This window comes from Mobula birostris, chromosome 10 (assembly GCF_030028105.1).
Source record: "Mobula birostris isolate sMobBir1 chromosome 10, sMobBir1.hap1, whole genome shotgun sequence".
Lineage (NCBI taxonomy): Eukaryota > Metazoa > Chordata > Chondrichthyes > Myliobatiformes > Myliobatidae > Mobula > Mobula birostris.
In genome coordinates this window covers 17,471,346-17,487,048 of record NC_092379.1, presented here as the reverse complement: position 1 = coordinate 17,487,048, position 15,703 = coordinate 17,471,346, and the positions used below count along the sequence as shown (strand labels likewise).

General features: G+C 49.4%; 1 protein-coding gene across 1 annotated transcript in view; it reads left to right on the top strand.

Annotated features, from left to right (window-relative positions):
- The window catches only part of LOC140203537 (uncharacterized), a 55,895-nt gene extending 41,171 nt beyond the window's left edge, over nt 1-14,724 (top strand). The window contains exons 6-7 of the mRNA XM_072269596.1: nt 8,256-8,602; nt 9,111-14,724. Of these exons, the coding sequence (XP_072125697.1) occupies nt 8,256-8,602; nt 9,111-10,201 (1,438 nt within the window). The 3' untranslated portion in view covers nt 10,202-14,724. The remainder of the gene's footprint in view (nt 1-8,255; nt 8,603-9,110) is intronic.
- The last annotated feature ends 979 nt before the right edge of the window (nt 14,725-15,703 follow it).

The following is a 15,703-nucleotide window of genomic DNA, read 5'->3' as shown; positions in this document are numbered from 1 at the left end:
TTGGGGGGGTGAGGGATACAGGGGTTTCCAGCTGCTGAGAGGTGTGGTTTGCAAAGTAAAGTAACCAGGAGCCTTCCTGTCTGCACTAGCCAAATGCAAGACCACGGGGTTGTGTCACTGAGCACATCAGACATGCTTCCAGGCTGGGATATTTGTGTGCTGGCAGGGTCAGCCCTCACAGCATTAATTGTGGATGCTTGGGGGAATCTCTGTCACCAGAAGCTTTAGGACCATCTGTGTGAATTACTTTGTCCCAGCAAAGGTTTCTGGAGAACATCACACGCATATGGTGTCACCAAGTAGAAAATGGTACAAATATCAGAAAGCATTGGCGAATGTTCGGAACAACACGGAGACTGACAGATAAACTGATGTGACAGAAAGAACTAAAACTCTTTCCTCAGCCGTCGGTCTCTGCGACGGACGACTCGTTCGTCTGCAACTCCTTGGTATGTTCTTTTAATTCGTAAGGATTGTACTTGTGTTTGGAAATTGGCTGTAGTTTGTAAATCTTTTGTAATTCCAAGATCTTTTATAAGTCAGAAATCCTCTGTAAGTGTTAAAAATGCGTGTTAAGGCCAATTTGTATAAATTTAAACGTGAATCATTAAAAATAGAATAAAGTCTGTTTAAACCACTTTGCTAGCTGGAAGTATCTGATCCTCGGTGGGGAGGGGAGGAGGGATGCACCATTCGAGTGGGTGGTACAGGCAGCTAGACCTCGCAGCAGACACCAGACAGGGTGCTCGTGCTTATCGACACAGTGTAATCTCCCGAGGGTAAAGGAGGGTAGTCTTTATCAGATAGGCTGAACATCTTCTATTGAGTTTACCATCTTGTGGACAGGGAACACAAAACTAACATGGGTGGGGGGGGGATGTTCACACGACATCGCCATCTTCCAGATCAGCACCTTTGGGTGGGCTTACATCAGGTGTTTGTTTTTAATCCAAGTTATATTACCACCACATGTACAGTGCACGTATCCCCAGCCACTCAGACAAACTTACCATCACAGCCATGCGGTATCCGATAAGCATCGCTCACCAGGAAAGTGTGAACTCAACGTAACCGATGCCCAGTTTTTACAATAAAGAACACAATTCGTTAACAAAAAGCTGGGTCCACTGCGATCACGCCGTTGCTGAACTGAGGTGGCGGTGAGGGCTTTGTCAATTGGCTCGGGAACTGATTGAAGAGAAGTAGCGGTTTCTGAATTTCAGTGGTGAGGCATCGCAGGCCTCTGCACCTCCTACCCACCGGCAGCCATGAAAAGACAGCACGGCCCAGCCAGTGGGCACTGAGATCTCCCTTCCGGAGAGAAGAGGGTGGTCGAGTTAAGTGCCCCAGAGGGAGGCAACGCCAGCGGAGGGGGATGCGATGGAGGCGACTGGTTCAGCAATCTGATGCCTAAGAAAGTGAACACGCTATGGGCTTTCTTCATCCCAGTCAGAATGGGGTTCATTTTCACTGACGTAGGTCATGAGATTTCAGGTGTTGGTCAGCAGGACACTGCAAATCAGAAACATTACTGTAAGTTCTAAGGAAACAAAGGAATAGTGGAAAAGAGGAATAGTGAGGTGGTGTCCATGAGTTAATGGACATTCAGGAATCTGATCTGAGGCTGGTCATGAGGAGAGGTCACGTCCCAGATGGGGAAGGTCCTCAGGTGGACGCTGTTTTCTTGAGGGTGCCCCTGACCTCTGTGGGGTGGGGGAAGATTGTGCCCGTGACAGTGCTCTCTGGGTGTACAGCCTCCTGTGATCCTGGGCATTGGAGGCCTCAGTGCGACCGGTCAGAATGCTCTCCGCCCCACATCTGTAGAATCTTGGTAACGTGGATGCCAAGGAACATTCACTGACTCTGTCTTGTCTATCCTGCCTGTCATTTCGTCAAAGAATTCCGACAGACTTAGATCATAAGACATAGGAGCAGAATTAGGCCATCTGGCCCATCGAGTCTGATCCATCATTCAATCACTGCTCATCCTTTTTTTCTCCTCCTCAACCCCAATTCCTGGCCTTCTCCCCATAACCTTTGATGCCATGTCCAATCAAGAACCTAACAATCTTTGCCTTAAATACACCCAATGCCCTGGCCTCCACAGCTGCCCGTGGCAACAAATTCCACATTCACCACCCTTTGGCTAAAGAAATTTCTCCGCATCTCTGTTTTGAAAGGGTGCCCCTCTATCCTGAGGCTGTGTCCTCTTGTCCTAGACTCTCCCACCATGGGAAACATCCTTTCCACATCTACTCTGTCTAGGCCTTTCAACATTCGAAAGGTTTCAATGAGATCCCCCCTCATCCTTCTGAATTCCAGTGAGTACAGACCCAGAGCCATCAAACGTTCCCCTGTGATAACCCTTTCATTCCTGGAATCATCCTTGTGAACCTCCTCTGGACCCTCTCCAATGCCAGCACATCTTTTCTAAGATGAGGGGCCCAAAACTGTTCACAATACTCAAGGTGAGGCCTCACCAGTGCCTTATAAAGCCTCAGCATCACATCCCTGCTCTTGTAATCTAGACCTCTTGAAATGAATGTTAACACTGCATTTGCCTTCCTCACCGCCAACTCGTTAATCTTCAGGGTGTTCTGCAAAAGGATTCCCAATTATGCTCAAATTATGCTCTTAATACAGATGTAAAAAGTTTCCCAAACTCTAAATACAATTAAACATGATAGAGGGATAAATGAGAAAAAAATCTAAAAATAAACCCCCAAATTAGAAAAGAAAGACATATTAATTAAACTAAGCGATATTAACCTAAACTAAATAAAACTTAAAAAAAAGAACTATAGAAAACTATAGCTCTTTCTTTTAAGAATTTGCGTGTAATTTATGTTTAATTTACGCCTTTTCTGAAAGCTGCACATGTTGACATTGAGTGCCTGTGGATTTTGGTGGCAGCTGTGCCAATGTGGACCTGTACATATCAAACATTCAAAGATTCATTTATTATCAAAGAATGTATGTAGATACCTTTACGAGAATGAAGAGTATACTGACCAATACTAAACTAGGCATGACAACCTGCCTCAGAGTACTGAAATGTTACGTTTATCCAGTTATGTTATATGGCTCAGAATGTTGGACAATATCTACTAACATGAGGAAACAAATTGAAGCAGTGGAGATGTGGTTTTTGAGGAGGATACAAAGAATATCATGAACGAAATGAATATCTAACAAGGATGTCATGAACAGAGCAAGCACAAAAAGAGAAATAATGTATGAGATCATGAAAAGGCAACGTAACTTCATTGGACATGTGATTAGGAAAGAGAAGTTAGAACGCACAGTAATTATGGGAAAGATTGAAGGGAAGAAAGCAAAGACAAATGATGATGGAGACAGCAGCCAGAGAACTGGAAATGAATACCAATGAATTGATCCACTTGACCCGAAACAGGAGTGTGTGGGCCATGGCAGGCAAAGCTCAAACTGGGCATGGCACCTGATGATGATGATAATGATGTATGGAGAATACAACTCTGAGATTCACCTTCTCCAGATAGTCATGAGTCAAAGAAAACCATGGAACTCAGTTCAAAGAGAAACAGCGACCCCAACCCCCCACGCACACCCACAGACAAAAAAGTACAGCAACATGATCATCACCCCACACAAAACACAAAAAGAACATTGACCCCTAACTCCTATCTTCCCCACACAAAACACAAGAACACCAACTCCCAAACTCCCACCCCCACACAAAACACAGCAAGAACACTGACATCCAATCTCCCGTCCCCCCACACAAAACTCAACAAGAACATTGACCCTGAAACTCCCTCCTCCGCACAAAAAAAAATGAGGGAAAACGGCCGAAAACACAGAATATAAAAACCATAGAAAAAGTTCACAGTCCAAATCCAGAAACTCCACAACTCGGTAACGTCCCCCGACATCCACTGGAACGTACACGCCTATACCCCTGGGCCACAGCAAGCTGCTACAGAGCAAATGGCCACTCAGTGACACCTTCTCCAGTGGCAGATCGAACCCATCCCTGACCCAAAGGCAGTTGGCGCTGAACCCTCGCTCAGCTTCCGCATTCTGCTCGAAGTTTCAATCTTCCTGGGTGCTTTAATTGGCGAAATGGAGGCCTTGGGGGTTCCAGCTCGAGCTCGCGTTTGGTTCCAGGAACATTCTTGGAGACAGCAAACCACAGGAATGCTGAATCGGCCTCTGGAGTCAACACTCTAACAGTTCCGGAAACAAATTCAACATAAAAAGTAGCTGCAAAGCGATGGAAATACAGGGTGTTGTGGTCTATCAAGAAGATGTCAGCTGAGGGAGCACTGTGAGATGTATCTGGTCATATCCGGCTGCGGCACTGCCCGGTATGGGAACTGTACTTCCCTCAGTCGCAGGACTCAGCAGAGAGTGGTGCGGACAGCCCAGCGCATCTGTAGACGTGAACTTCCCACTGTTCAGGACATTTACAGAGACAGGTGTGTAAAAAGGGCCCAAAGGATCATTGGGGACCCGAGTCACCCCAACCACAAACTGTTCAGCTGCTCCCATCCGGGAAACAGTACCACAGCATAAAAGCCAGGACCTACAGGCTCCGGGACAGCTTCTTCCACCAGACCATCGGACTGATTAATTCACGCTGATACAATTGTATTGATGTCCTATTGTACATACTATTTATTATAAATAACTGTAAGTTTCACATTGCACATTTAGACGCAGACATAACGTAAAGATTTTTACTCCTTGTGTGTGAAGGATGTAAGTAATAAAGTCAATTCATTTCAACTCTGTAAACTTGACTTTGAGACAAAGAAGTCATCAGGTCAAACGGCATCTGTGGAGCTGCTAACCCCTTGTACACGTGGCCGTCACCACAGACACGCTCACCGCTGCCAGCGCGGTGGCTGGCTGAATCACAGGTGGAGAGGAGTCAAGATGGGTCCCCAGACCGAGTGGCACCACACCACCACCCTCTGGCTCAGCATCAACAATCATAAGATGTAATAGTTGGCTTCGGAGCGGAGGAGTGGAGAGACCGGCTCTCACTGGTGGATCAGAGATGGAAAGGCAGCTGCAAACGCTCTTCATTAGCATCTTAGGTGACCTGCTGTGGGCCCAGGAAGAAGACCACCACTGCTGCTTCTTTCTTCAAAGGTTGCTGAGGTTAGGCAGTGTTGTAATAGAACATAAAACATAGAATAGAACAGCACAGTACAGGCCCTTCGGCCCACAATGTTCTGCCGACCCTCAAACCCTGCCTCCCATATAACCCCCCACCTTAAATTCCTCCATATACCTGTCTAGTAAACTTCACTAGTGTATCTGCCTCCACCACTGACTCAGGCAGTGCATTCCACGCACCAACCACACTCTGAGTTAAAAACCTTCCTCTAATATCCCCCTTGAACTTCCCACCCCTTCCCTTAAAGCCATGTCCTCTTGTATTGAGCAGTGGTGCCCTGGGGAAGAGGCGCTGGCTGTCCACTCTATCTATTCCTCTTAATATCTTGTATACCTTTATCATGTCTCCTGTCACCCTCCTTCTCTCCAAAGAGTAAAGCCCTAGCTCCCTTAATCTCTGATCATAATGCATACTCTCTAAACCAGGCAGCATTCTGGTAAATCTCCTCTGTACCGTTTCCAATGCTTCCACATCCTTCCTATAGTGAGGCGACCAGAACTGGACACAGTACTCCAAGGGTAGCCTAACCAGAGTTTTATAGAGCTGCATCATTACATCACGACTCTTAAACTCTATCCCTCGACTTATGAAAGCTAACACCCCATAAGCTTTCTTAACTACCCTATCTACCTGTGAGGCAACTTTCAGGGATCTGTGCACATGTACCCCGAGATCCCTCTGCTCCTCCACACTACCAAGTATCCTGATATTTACTTTGTACTCTGCCTTGGAGTTTGTCCTTCCAAAGTGTACCACCTCACACTTCTCCGGGTTGAACTCCATCTGCCACTTCTCAGCCCACTTCTGCATCCTGTCAATGTCTCTCTGCAATCTTTGACAATCCTCTACACTATCTACAACACCATCAACCTTTGTGTCGTCTGCAAACTTGCCAACCCACCCTTCTACCCCCACATCCAAATCGGTAATAAAAATCACGAAAAGTAGAGGTCCCAGAACCGATCCTTGTGGGACACCACTAGTCACAATCCTCCAATCTGAATGTACTCCCTCCACCATCACCCTCTGCCTTCTGCAGGCAAGCTAATTCTGAATCCACCTGGCCAAACTTCCCTGGGTACCATGCCTTCTAACTTTCTGAATAAGCCTACCATGTGGAACCTTGTCAAATGCCTTACTAAAATCCATATAGATCACATCCACTGCACTACCCTCATCTATATGCCTGGTCACCTCCTCAAAGAACTCTCTCAGGCTTGTTAGACATGATCTGCTAACAAGAAAGCTAATGGTATGCTGGCCTTCATAACAAGGGGAGTTAAGTATAGGAGCAAAGAGGTCCTTCTGCAGTTGTACAGGGCCCTGGTGAGACCACACCTGGAGTACTGTGTGCAGTTTTGGTGTCCAAATTTGAGGAAGGACATTCTTGCTATTGAGGGAGTGCAGCGTAAATTCACTGGGTTAATTCTAGGGATGGTGGGACTGTCATATGTTGAAAGATTGGAGCGACTGGGCTTGTATACACTGGAATTTAGAAGGATGAGAGGGGATCTGATTGAAACATGTAAGATTATTAAGGGATTGGACACGCTAGAGGCAGGAAACATGTTCCGGATGTTGGGGGAGTCCAGAACCAGAGGGCACAGTTTAAGAATAAGGGGTAGACCATTTAGAACGGAGTTGGGGAAAAACTTTTTCACCCAGAGGGTTGTGGATCTGTGGAATGCTCTGCCTCAGAAGGCAGTGGAGGCCAATTTTCTGGATTCTTTCAAGATTGAGCTCTTAAAGATAGCGGAGTGAAGGGATATGGGGAGAAGGCAGGAACAGGGTACTGACTGTGGATGATCAGCCATGATCACAGTGAATGGCAGTGCCGGCTTGAGGGGCTGAATGGCCTACTCCTGCACCTATTGTCTATTGTCTGACTAGATTTTCCACCTCACTTGTACGTGTTCCTTCACCGTACCATTCTTTATCTTCCTCACTGGGATAAATTTATCCCTAACATCCTGCAAGAGATCCCTAAATATCGACCATCTGTCCATTGTACATTTCCCTGCAAAAAACATCATCCCAATTCACACCTGCAAGTTCTAGCCATAATGTGAACAAAATCACTACAGAGACACTGTTAGTTGATATAAAGTAGTCTTTTATTCAACAAAGTGATTCACTCTTGGGGGGGGGGGAAGATCTGTTCGACCCAGTATTACATAACATTTTAATGCAAACAACAGGAATTCTACAGATGCTGGAAATTCAAACAACACACATAAAAGTTGCTGGTGAACACAGCAGGCCAGGCAGCATCTCTAGGAAGTGGTGCAGTCGACGTTTCAGGCCGAGACCCTTCGTCAGTATTTGAGTCCTGACGAAGGGTCTCGGCTTGAAACGTCAACTGCACCTCTTCCTAGAGATGCTGCCTGGCCTGCTGCGTTCACCAGCAACTTTTATGTGTGCTACATGACATTTTGTTTGCTGAAGATCAAAGGACAATTCAATATTTATAATGTATGTACAATGCTTCCTGTGAATATAACTTTCCCACCTCCGTCTTCGCACCCACAGTCCAGACACCCAAAGTGAATGCTAATCAGCATTGTCTGGTTTTTCAATTACTTGCTGTCCACAGCTCTAGGAACGTGGATTGCAGATTGAATTTAGAATACAGTTCTGGACAAAGATTGGTTGCTGAAGTGATGATTTGATATATGCCCTAATTCCAGAATATGTCCCAGCAGGGGAGGTCATAGCTCCCCTATAGCAAACTCTGATGTACTCTTGAATGGTTGCATCACGGTCTTGCTCAGCAACTCTCGACAGCAGCGACAGGGTCGTGGACACGGCAGCTTATGACTGAGTCATTACTACAAAATGAAAGACCGCAACCGCTGGTACATTATCTCGTCTCACCGCCCTCCCATCCGGCAGAAGATGCAAATGTACCACCAGCTTTAAGGATGGTTCCACCCCTCTGCTATCAGAGTATCGAATGCGGCCCTATTCAGATAAACTGGGTACTGGGTTCGATTAATGTGTCTGACACCCGGTACGTTTGATCCGCCAAGCTGTCAATCAACCGGACCTAGTTACACCCATTCAGCCACCCTATTGGTTGGATGACAAGCAGCGGGTTGAGTTCGGCGGATATCCGGATTGGTCGAGGCGCCTGCTCATCAGGAACCAAGCGGGGGAGTTGCGATGACGCTGCAAGTGATCACGTGGGAGCTTGGTTCGGCCAACGGGCAGCGGCGGCGCCTGCTTCCCGATTGCGCAGCCCATCTGGTCGGTGTTTCCTCCCCGATTCCCCGGATCTTCACTGGTCCCCGTTGGCGACTCCTACCCCGCTACCGGGTGGGAACCTGCAGCCGGGGACTGTCCACCGCGTAGGTGCCCGGGCGGGTGATTTACACTGGAGCGGGGGCCCGTACTTCCGAGCATGCGTAGTGTTGTCCGTTCATTCTACATCACGTGGTATGGAGGGCGCTGGTTGATACGGTAGAGCCGATTCAGACTCGCGGGGGATTGTGGGATACGCGCTCGCCATCTACCGTGTAAAGATACTCCGAAACCCAAGTTTCTCATCGCGCTCTCCGCTGATTATTCTTCTCGCAGTTTGTCCTGAATAGTTTGATTTCATATCATCAGGTTTTTAGCCCCTGTAGTAACACTTTTCAGAAAAAATTGCAGCCTGATAATGGCTTTGAGCAGAGGGCAAGGATATAAGCTTGCAGGGCTGCAAGGAAGCTGGGGAAAGAACTACTGGATTTGAGACAGATCATTTAAAAAGATATTTGATGCTAAACTCAGCACAGTGGTATAGGTTTTGATTTATTACTGTCACTTATGTGAAAAAAATTGTATGCTAGATTGTACCACACATGAAATGTTAAAATGGAGTTATGTTTTACAGTTACTGAAATAGATTGTAAAATTTACTGCTGGTAACATATATATAGAAGACTTCTGTTTATCTCTTCAGGTATCAGAGACAGCTTTCTATGTCCCTCTCACGAGAGCATCACCGAGCCTAAGTGGAGTATCAGAGCAGGAAAAGTCCAAGCGCTCACGCCACGATCTCGCAAAGTGACTCAGGAGGGTCAGGACCCGACTGACAGCAGCCAGCAACCAATGGAAGAAAAGCCCAGTGACATCCTTGTGGATATACCTGCTGCCGAGGGCAGCGAGGGCTTGCCGAGGAGCAGGCCTGCCCGGGAGGGCCCGTTGCCCTGCACGCTCTGCGGGAAGGTGTTCGCCTACCAGTCCATGCTGCGCCGCCACTGGCTGGCCCACAGTGAGATCCGGCCCTTCAGGTGCGACGACTGCGGCAAGGCCTTCAAAACCGGCCCGGACCGCTCGCGGCACCAGCGCATCCATACAGGTGATACGAACTTCATCTGCCCCGAGTGCGGCAAGGCCTTCAGCCACTCCTCGCACCTGCAGGCGCACCTGCGCACCCACACCGGCGAGCGGCCCTTCCCCTGCCCCGACTGTGGCAAGGCCTTCGGCCACTCCTCACACCTACAAAGACACCGGCGCACCCACACCGGCGAGCGGCCCTACGCCTGTCCCGACTGCGGAAAGGCCTATGGCCACTCCTCACACCTGCAGAGGCACCGGCGGACCCACACTGGCGAGCGGCCCTTCACCTGCCCCGACTGCGGCAAGGCCTTCACCTACGACTCGCACCTGCAGGTGCACCGGAGGATCCACACCGGGGAGAAGCCCTACACCTGCGCCTTCTGCGGGAAGAGCTTCGCCCGGTCGTCGCAGCTCCAAGCCCATCAGCGGACCCACACGGGGGAGAGGCCCTACACCTGCCCCGACTGCGGGAAGAGCTTCAGCACGTCTTCCATCCTGCTGCAGCACCGTCAGGTCCACACCGAGGAGCGGCCCTTCCCCTGCCCCGACTGCGGCAAGGCCTTCAAGAGCCCCCTGAACCTGAAGCAGCACCACGTGATCCACGCTGGGGAGAGGCACTTCTACTGCGCCGTCTGCGGCAAGGCCTTCGCCCGGTACTCCAACCTGCGGACCCACCGGCGCGTCCATGCCGAAGAGACGAGCTTCGCCTGACACGCCCGCACCCTCTCCTTGCGCCGGCAGCTGGCCTAGTGGGCTGTGCTGCTCCTGTCCCGAGCGCGGCCTCCACCTGCTCCTGGACGACAGGGAGGTCGCACTGCGGTGAAGCCCTTTGCCTTCCGCGTGTGTGGGAGAGTCCACCGGGTCATCGCAGCTCCAGATGTGCCGGAGGACCCACACAGGATAGAGGCACGCGACCTGCACTGACTGCTGGGGAGCCTCCACTCGGTTTGCCCAACTCCTGGCCCAGCTGAGACTCGCATAGGGCAGACCTTGGTCTTTATTCAGGGGAGCGTGTGCTTCCATCATCCTCTCGGCTGCTGTCTGTATCTGTCTGCTCCATGTTCCTCCCTCTTTCACAGACATAACTCATTCACCTCCGCCCCTGGTATTAGGTAGAATCTGGTGGGGAGGGGAGGTGTTGTAGGGGACGTGATGCAGCTGCGAGTGAGTCTCTCAGGGCACTGGTGCACTCGAGGACTCGTGCCTCTGCAAGTGAACTTTGTGAGGTGGGGTCTGGGTGACGGTGCTCGGTCCTCACAGAACGTGGCAGAGGGTGTACATCCCAGGGTTGTGGCACAGGTCGCTGAGGGAATTGTGGAGGCACGGGTTGTGACCTTTCAAGGATCGATAGATTCTGTAGCATTTCCGGAGGAGGGCTGGGAAGTTGCAAATGTTGCTCTATAAGAAGGGAGGGAGGCAAATAACAGGAAATTACTCCAATTCCACTTCCCATTCCGACGCGTCGGTCCACGGCCACCTCTACTGCCGTGATGAGACCACAGGCTGGAGGAGTGACCTGTCTGGGTAGTTTCCAACCCGATGGCATGAATATCGATTTCTGGAGCTTACAGTAATTGCCCTTCCCCCCCCCCCCCCCCACCTTCACCATTCCCTTTACCATCTCTCACCTTATCCCATCACTTCCCTCTGGGTCTCCTCCCCCTTTCCTTTTGCTTTCTGTCCCCTGTCAGATTCCCCCTTCTCCGGCCTTTGATCTCTTTCACAAATCAACTTCCCAGCTCTTCACTTCGCCACCCCCCTCTCCCAGTTTCACCCATCACCGACCACTTGTACTTCTTCCTCCCCTCCCCCCACCTTCTTACTCTGACTTCTCGTCATTTTTATTCCAGTCCTGAGGAAGGGTCTCGGCCGGGAATGTAGACTTTTTACTCTTTTCCATAGATGCTGCCTGGCCTGCTGAGTTCCTCCGGCATTTTGTGTGTGGAACGATCTGCCAGGAGGTCTGGTTGAAGTGGGTAGTTCACATTGACACTTGGACAGGATAGGAAAGAGAGGAATATGGGCCAGGAGCGGTCAACGAGGACCGGAACAAGGTAGGTGCCTTGGTCAGTACAGATTAGGGTCTCGGCCCGAAACATCGACTGTTTACCCTTTTCCATAGATGCTGAGTTCCTCCAGCATTCTGTGTGTGTTGCGCAGGAAATGATGGGCCAGGTCAGTAGTTGCTATGATGTTGGAGTCCATTGTGAAGGATAAGGTTTCGGGATTCTTGGAGGCCCATGATAAACTGGGCCAAAGTCAGCGTGGTTTCAAAGGGAAAACTTCCCTGATAATTTTGTTGGAATTCTTCGAGGAAATACCAGGCAGGATAGACAAAGGATAGTCAGTGGATGTTGTGTACTTGGATTTTCAGAAGGCCTTTGACAAGGTGCCACACATGAGGCTGCTAAACAGGAGTCTGTGTTATTACGGGAGAAGTTGCTAGCATGGATGGAGGATTGGCTGACCTGGCAGGAGGCAAAGAGGGGGCCTCCTGTGGCTGGCTGCTGGTGACTAGTAGTGTTTCACAAGGGTCAGTGTTGGGACCGCTGCTTTTCACATTATATGTCAATGATTTGGATGACGGCATCGATGGCGTTACGGCCAAGTTTGCAGGTGATACAAAGGTAGGCAGAGGGGCAGGAGTCTGCGGAAGGACTCGGACAGATTGGGAGATTGGGCAAAGAAGCGCCAGGTGGAATGCAGTGTAGGGACGTGTATGGTCATGCACTTTGGTAGAAGGAATAAAGCCACGGGATAACCTGTAAACTGCCGGGGGCGGGGAATGCTGCAAACTCAGAATTCAGAAGTGAGGGGAGTCCTCACGCAGGATTCCCTGAAGGTTAATTTGCAGGTTGAGTCGCTGGTAAGGAAGGCAAATGCAATGTTGTACACGCTGCAGTTCAGAAGAACGAGGGGAGACCTGTGGAATATTAAAGGGCCTCAATAGAGTTGACGTGGAGAAGATGTTTCCGGTAGTGGGTGAGTCTAGGACCAGAGGGAACAGCCTGAGAATAGAAGGAACAGAGATGGGGGAAGAGGTTTCTTTAGCCAGAGGGTGGAGAATCTGTGGAATTCATTGCCACAGATGGTGGTGGAGGTGAAGTCATTGGGTGTATTTAAACTGGGAATTGATAGGTTCTTGACTAGTAAGGGCGTGGAAGGTTACCAGAAAATTGGATGAGAATAGGGTTGAGAGGGATAGTAAATCAGCCATGATGTAACAGCAAATGGGCCAAGTGGCCCTACTTCAGTTCCTGTGTATTATAGTGCCGTCGTGCAGCCTGCACAATGTCCATAAGTCTCCCAAGCATCCATGGGGCCATCTAAGGACTTCTTACAATCCTCGATTGTATCTGCCACCACCACCACTCCTGGCAGAGCATTCCAGGCACCTGTCATTGTCTCTGCAAAAAAAACCAGAAAAACCTGTCTGACACATCTTTACCTTTCACCCTTTGGTCTTAACTGTATGCCCTCTGGTGTTAGACATTTCCACAGGGAGATAGAGCTGTCTACTCCAACTGTGCCTCTCATGATCTTCGGAACTTCCCTCGTCCTCCACCACTTCAGAGAAAGTAATCTAAGTTTTAAAAAGGGATCTAGTGCTTTCCTGGCATACATGACACATAATCTCTTCTCGGGCTTCCAGGTATCGATTTTAATCGACGTTTCAGTGACACACTCTGCCATCATCATCACAGATGATGCCTGGGCATGAATAGTCTGGATGAATAGATTTATACCCCCGTCATCAGCCCCTCCTGATTGGTTAGTCCTCATCCAATCAGGCTTCCATTGCCCCACCTTGTTTACAATCAAATTCCAGTTCTTTACTTGTGGAGACATTCGACTTTGTCCAAATTCTTTGCCATTACACTGTGGCTGAGAACTAACCAATTGGGAGGGATGGAAGATGGGGGTATAAATACTACCAGACTACACATGGGGGTACAAATACTACCGGACTAGACATGGGGGTATAAATATCACTGGACTAGACATGGGGGTACAAATACCACCAGACTGGACATGGGGGTACAAATACCACCGGACTAGACGTGGGGGTAAAAATACCACCGGACTAGACGTGTGGGTAAAAATACCACCGGACTAGACATGGGAGTACAAATACCACCGGACTAGACATGGGGGTATAAATACCACCGGACTAGACATGGGGGTAAAAATACCACCGGACTAGACATGGGAGTACAAATACCACCGGACTAGACATGGGGGTATAAATACCACCGGACTAGACATGGGGGTAAAAATACCACCGGACTAGACATAGGGGTACAAATACTACCGGACAAGACATGGGGGTATAAGTACCATCGGACTAGACATGGGGGTACAAATACCACCGGACTAGACATGCCCAGGGATCACCTCTGATGAAGATGGCAAGAGTTTGTCACCGAAACGTCGGTTATACCGGTACCCGGTTGAAATCCCGAGAAGAGTTTATTAATCCAAGTTTGTCTAACGTCTCTTTATAGTTTATACCCTGTAAACCAGGCAGCGTCTGGTAAATCTCATCTGCATCTGTTGCAAAGCCTCCGCACGCTTCTGATAGTTTATTTAGAGATACAGTGCAGAATAGACCCACCCAGCCCTCCGAGCCACACCGTCCAGCCACCCATGATTGTACCGCAGCCTAATCACGGGACAACTTATGATAACCAAATAACCTACTAACTGAGCAGGACGCCTCTGGACTGTGGGAGGAAACCGGAGCACCCGTTGGAAACCCACACAGTCACAGGGAGAACGTACAAACTCCTTGCGGAGAATGCCACCATTGAACTCTGACCACCGCACGACCGTAGTGCACCTGGGATGAAAAGTCCGAAGGGATTTCGGGACTTGGACCCGGTGACGGTAGACGACTGGCTGAAGCGTTCCACGCCGGGATACTCTAGGACTCGGAGGGTGGGAGGGGCATTGGTCGGAATAGGCTTGGACTGTATCTGCAGTGCTGTATTGTAAATGTTAGTTATGGGAAGTGTGTGGCACTTTGGGTTGTATTTTGATGTTGTGGTTAAAAAAAATAAATCAGATATAACCCCAAAATCTCCCAGACTAATCTGATCCCACCCTCCCACTTAACCCACTCCTGCTGCTGTCTGAGCCTCTTAAATCTTCCCAATGTGTCTGCCTCCACCAGTGCCCTGGCAGTGCGTTCAATACACCCACCACTCTCCGTGTGAAATGCCTACATCTGACACCTCCACTGTACTTTCCTCCAGTCACCTTCGTTAGAGCCACATCTGTCCTGGGAAAAAGAGCCTGTGGCCGTCCATTCTGTCTCATCCTCCTTCACTGCAAGTAGAGAGGCCACAACTCCCTCAACCTATCCTCCCAGGACAAATCTCCTCTGTACCACCTTCCAATCATCCACATCCTGGACGGTGAGGTGACCAGAACTGAACACAATATATCCGCAGTGTGTCTAACCAGAGATTTATAGAGCTGCAACGCTACCTCACAGTTCCTGATCTCAACCACCCCCCCCCCCGATAAACCACACACAAAATGCTGGAGGAACTCAGCAGGCCAGGCAGCATCTATGGAAAAGACTAAACAGTCAATGTTTCAGGCCAAGACCCTTCATCAGGCCTGCCGAGTTCCTCCAGCATTTTGTGTGTGTCGCTTGCATTTCCAGCATCTGCAGGTTGTCTCTTCCTTGGCTTATGAAGGCCTTACTAATGCAATTTTGTTGTAGCTGTGGACTGCAAGATCCCTCTGCACCAGCACACTGCTAAGACTCCTGCCATTCCCCCCTGTGCTCTGTCTGAGAGTTCGACGTTCCAAAGAGAATCAGCTCACGCTTTTCCAGGTTCAACTGCAGCCGGGCTCTGCATCCTATCAGTGTCCCGACATAACGTAAGGCAATCTTCTACACTTTCCACAGCACCAGCAACCTTTATCTCATCTGCAAGCTTACCAACACAAACTTCAATTTCACCATCCAAGTCAGTTACACAAATCACAAAGGGCTGGAGCCCCAGAACAGAATTAGAGGAAAAGAAGTTAATTTACAGGTGACAAATCCAGAGCGAAGTTTCCTCTTCACCATCCCAACACAGGCTGGTGGTCACACACAGAGTGAAGCTGCTTCCACACCGTCCCATCACACACTCCCGGGGTCAGACACAGAGTGAAGCTCCCTCCACACCGTCCCATCACACACTCCCGGGGTCAGAC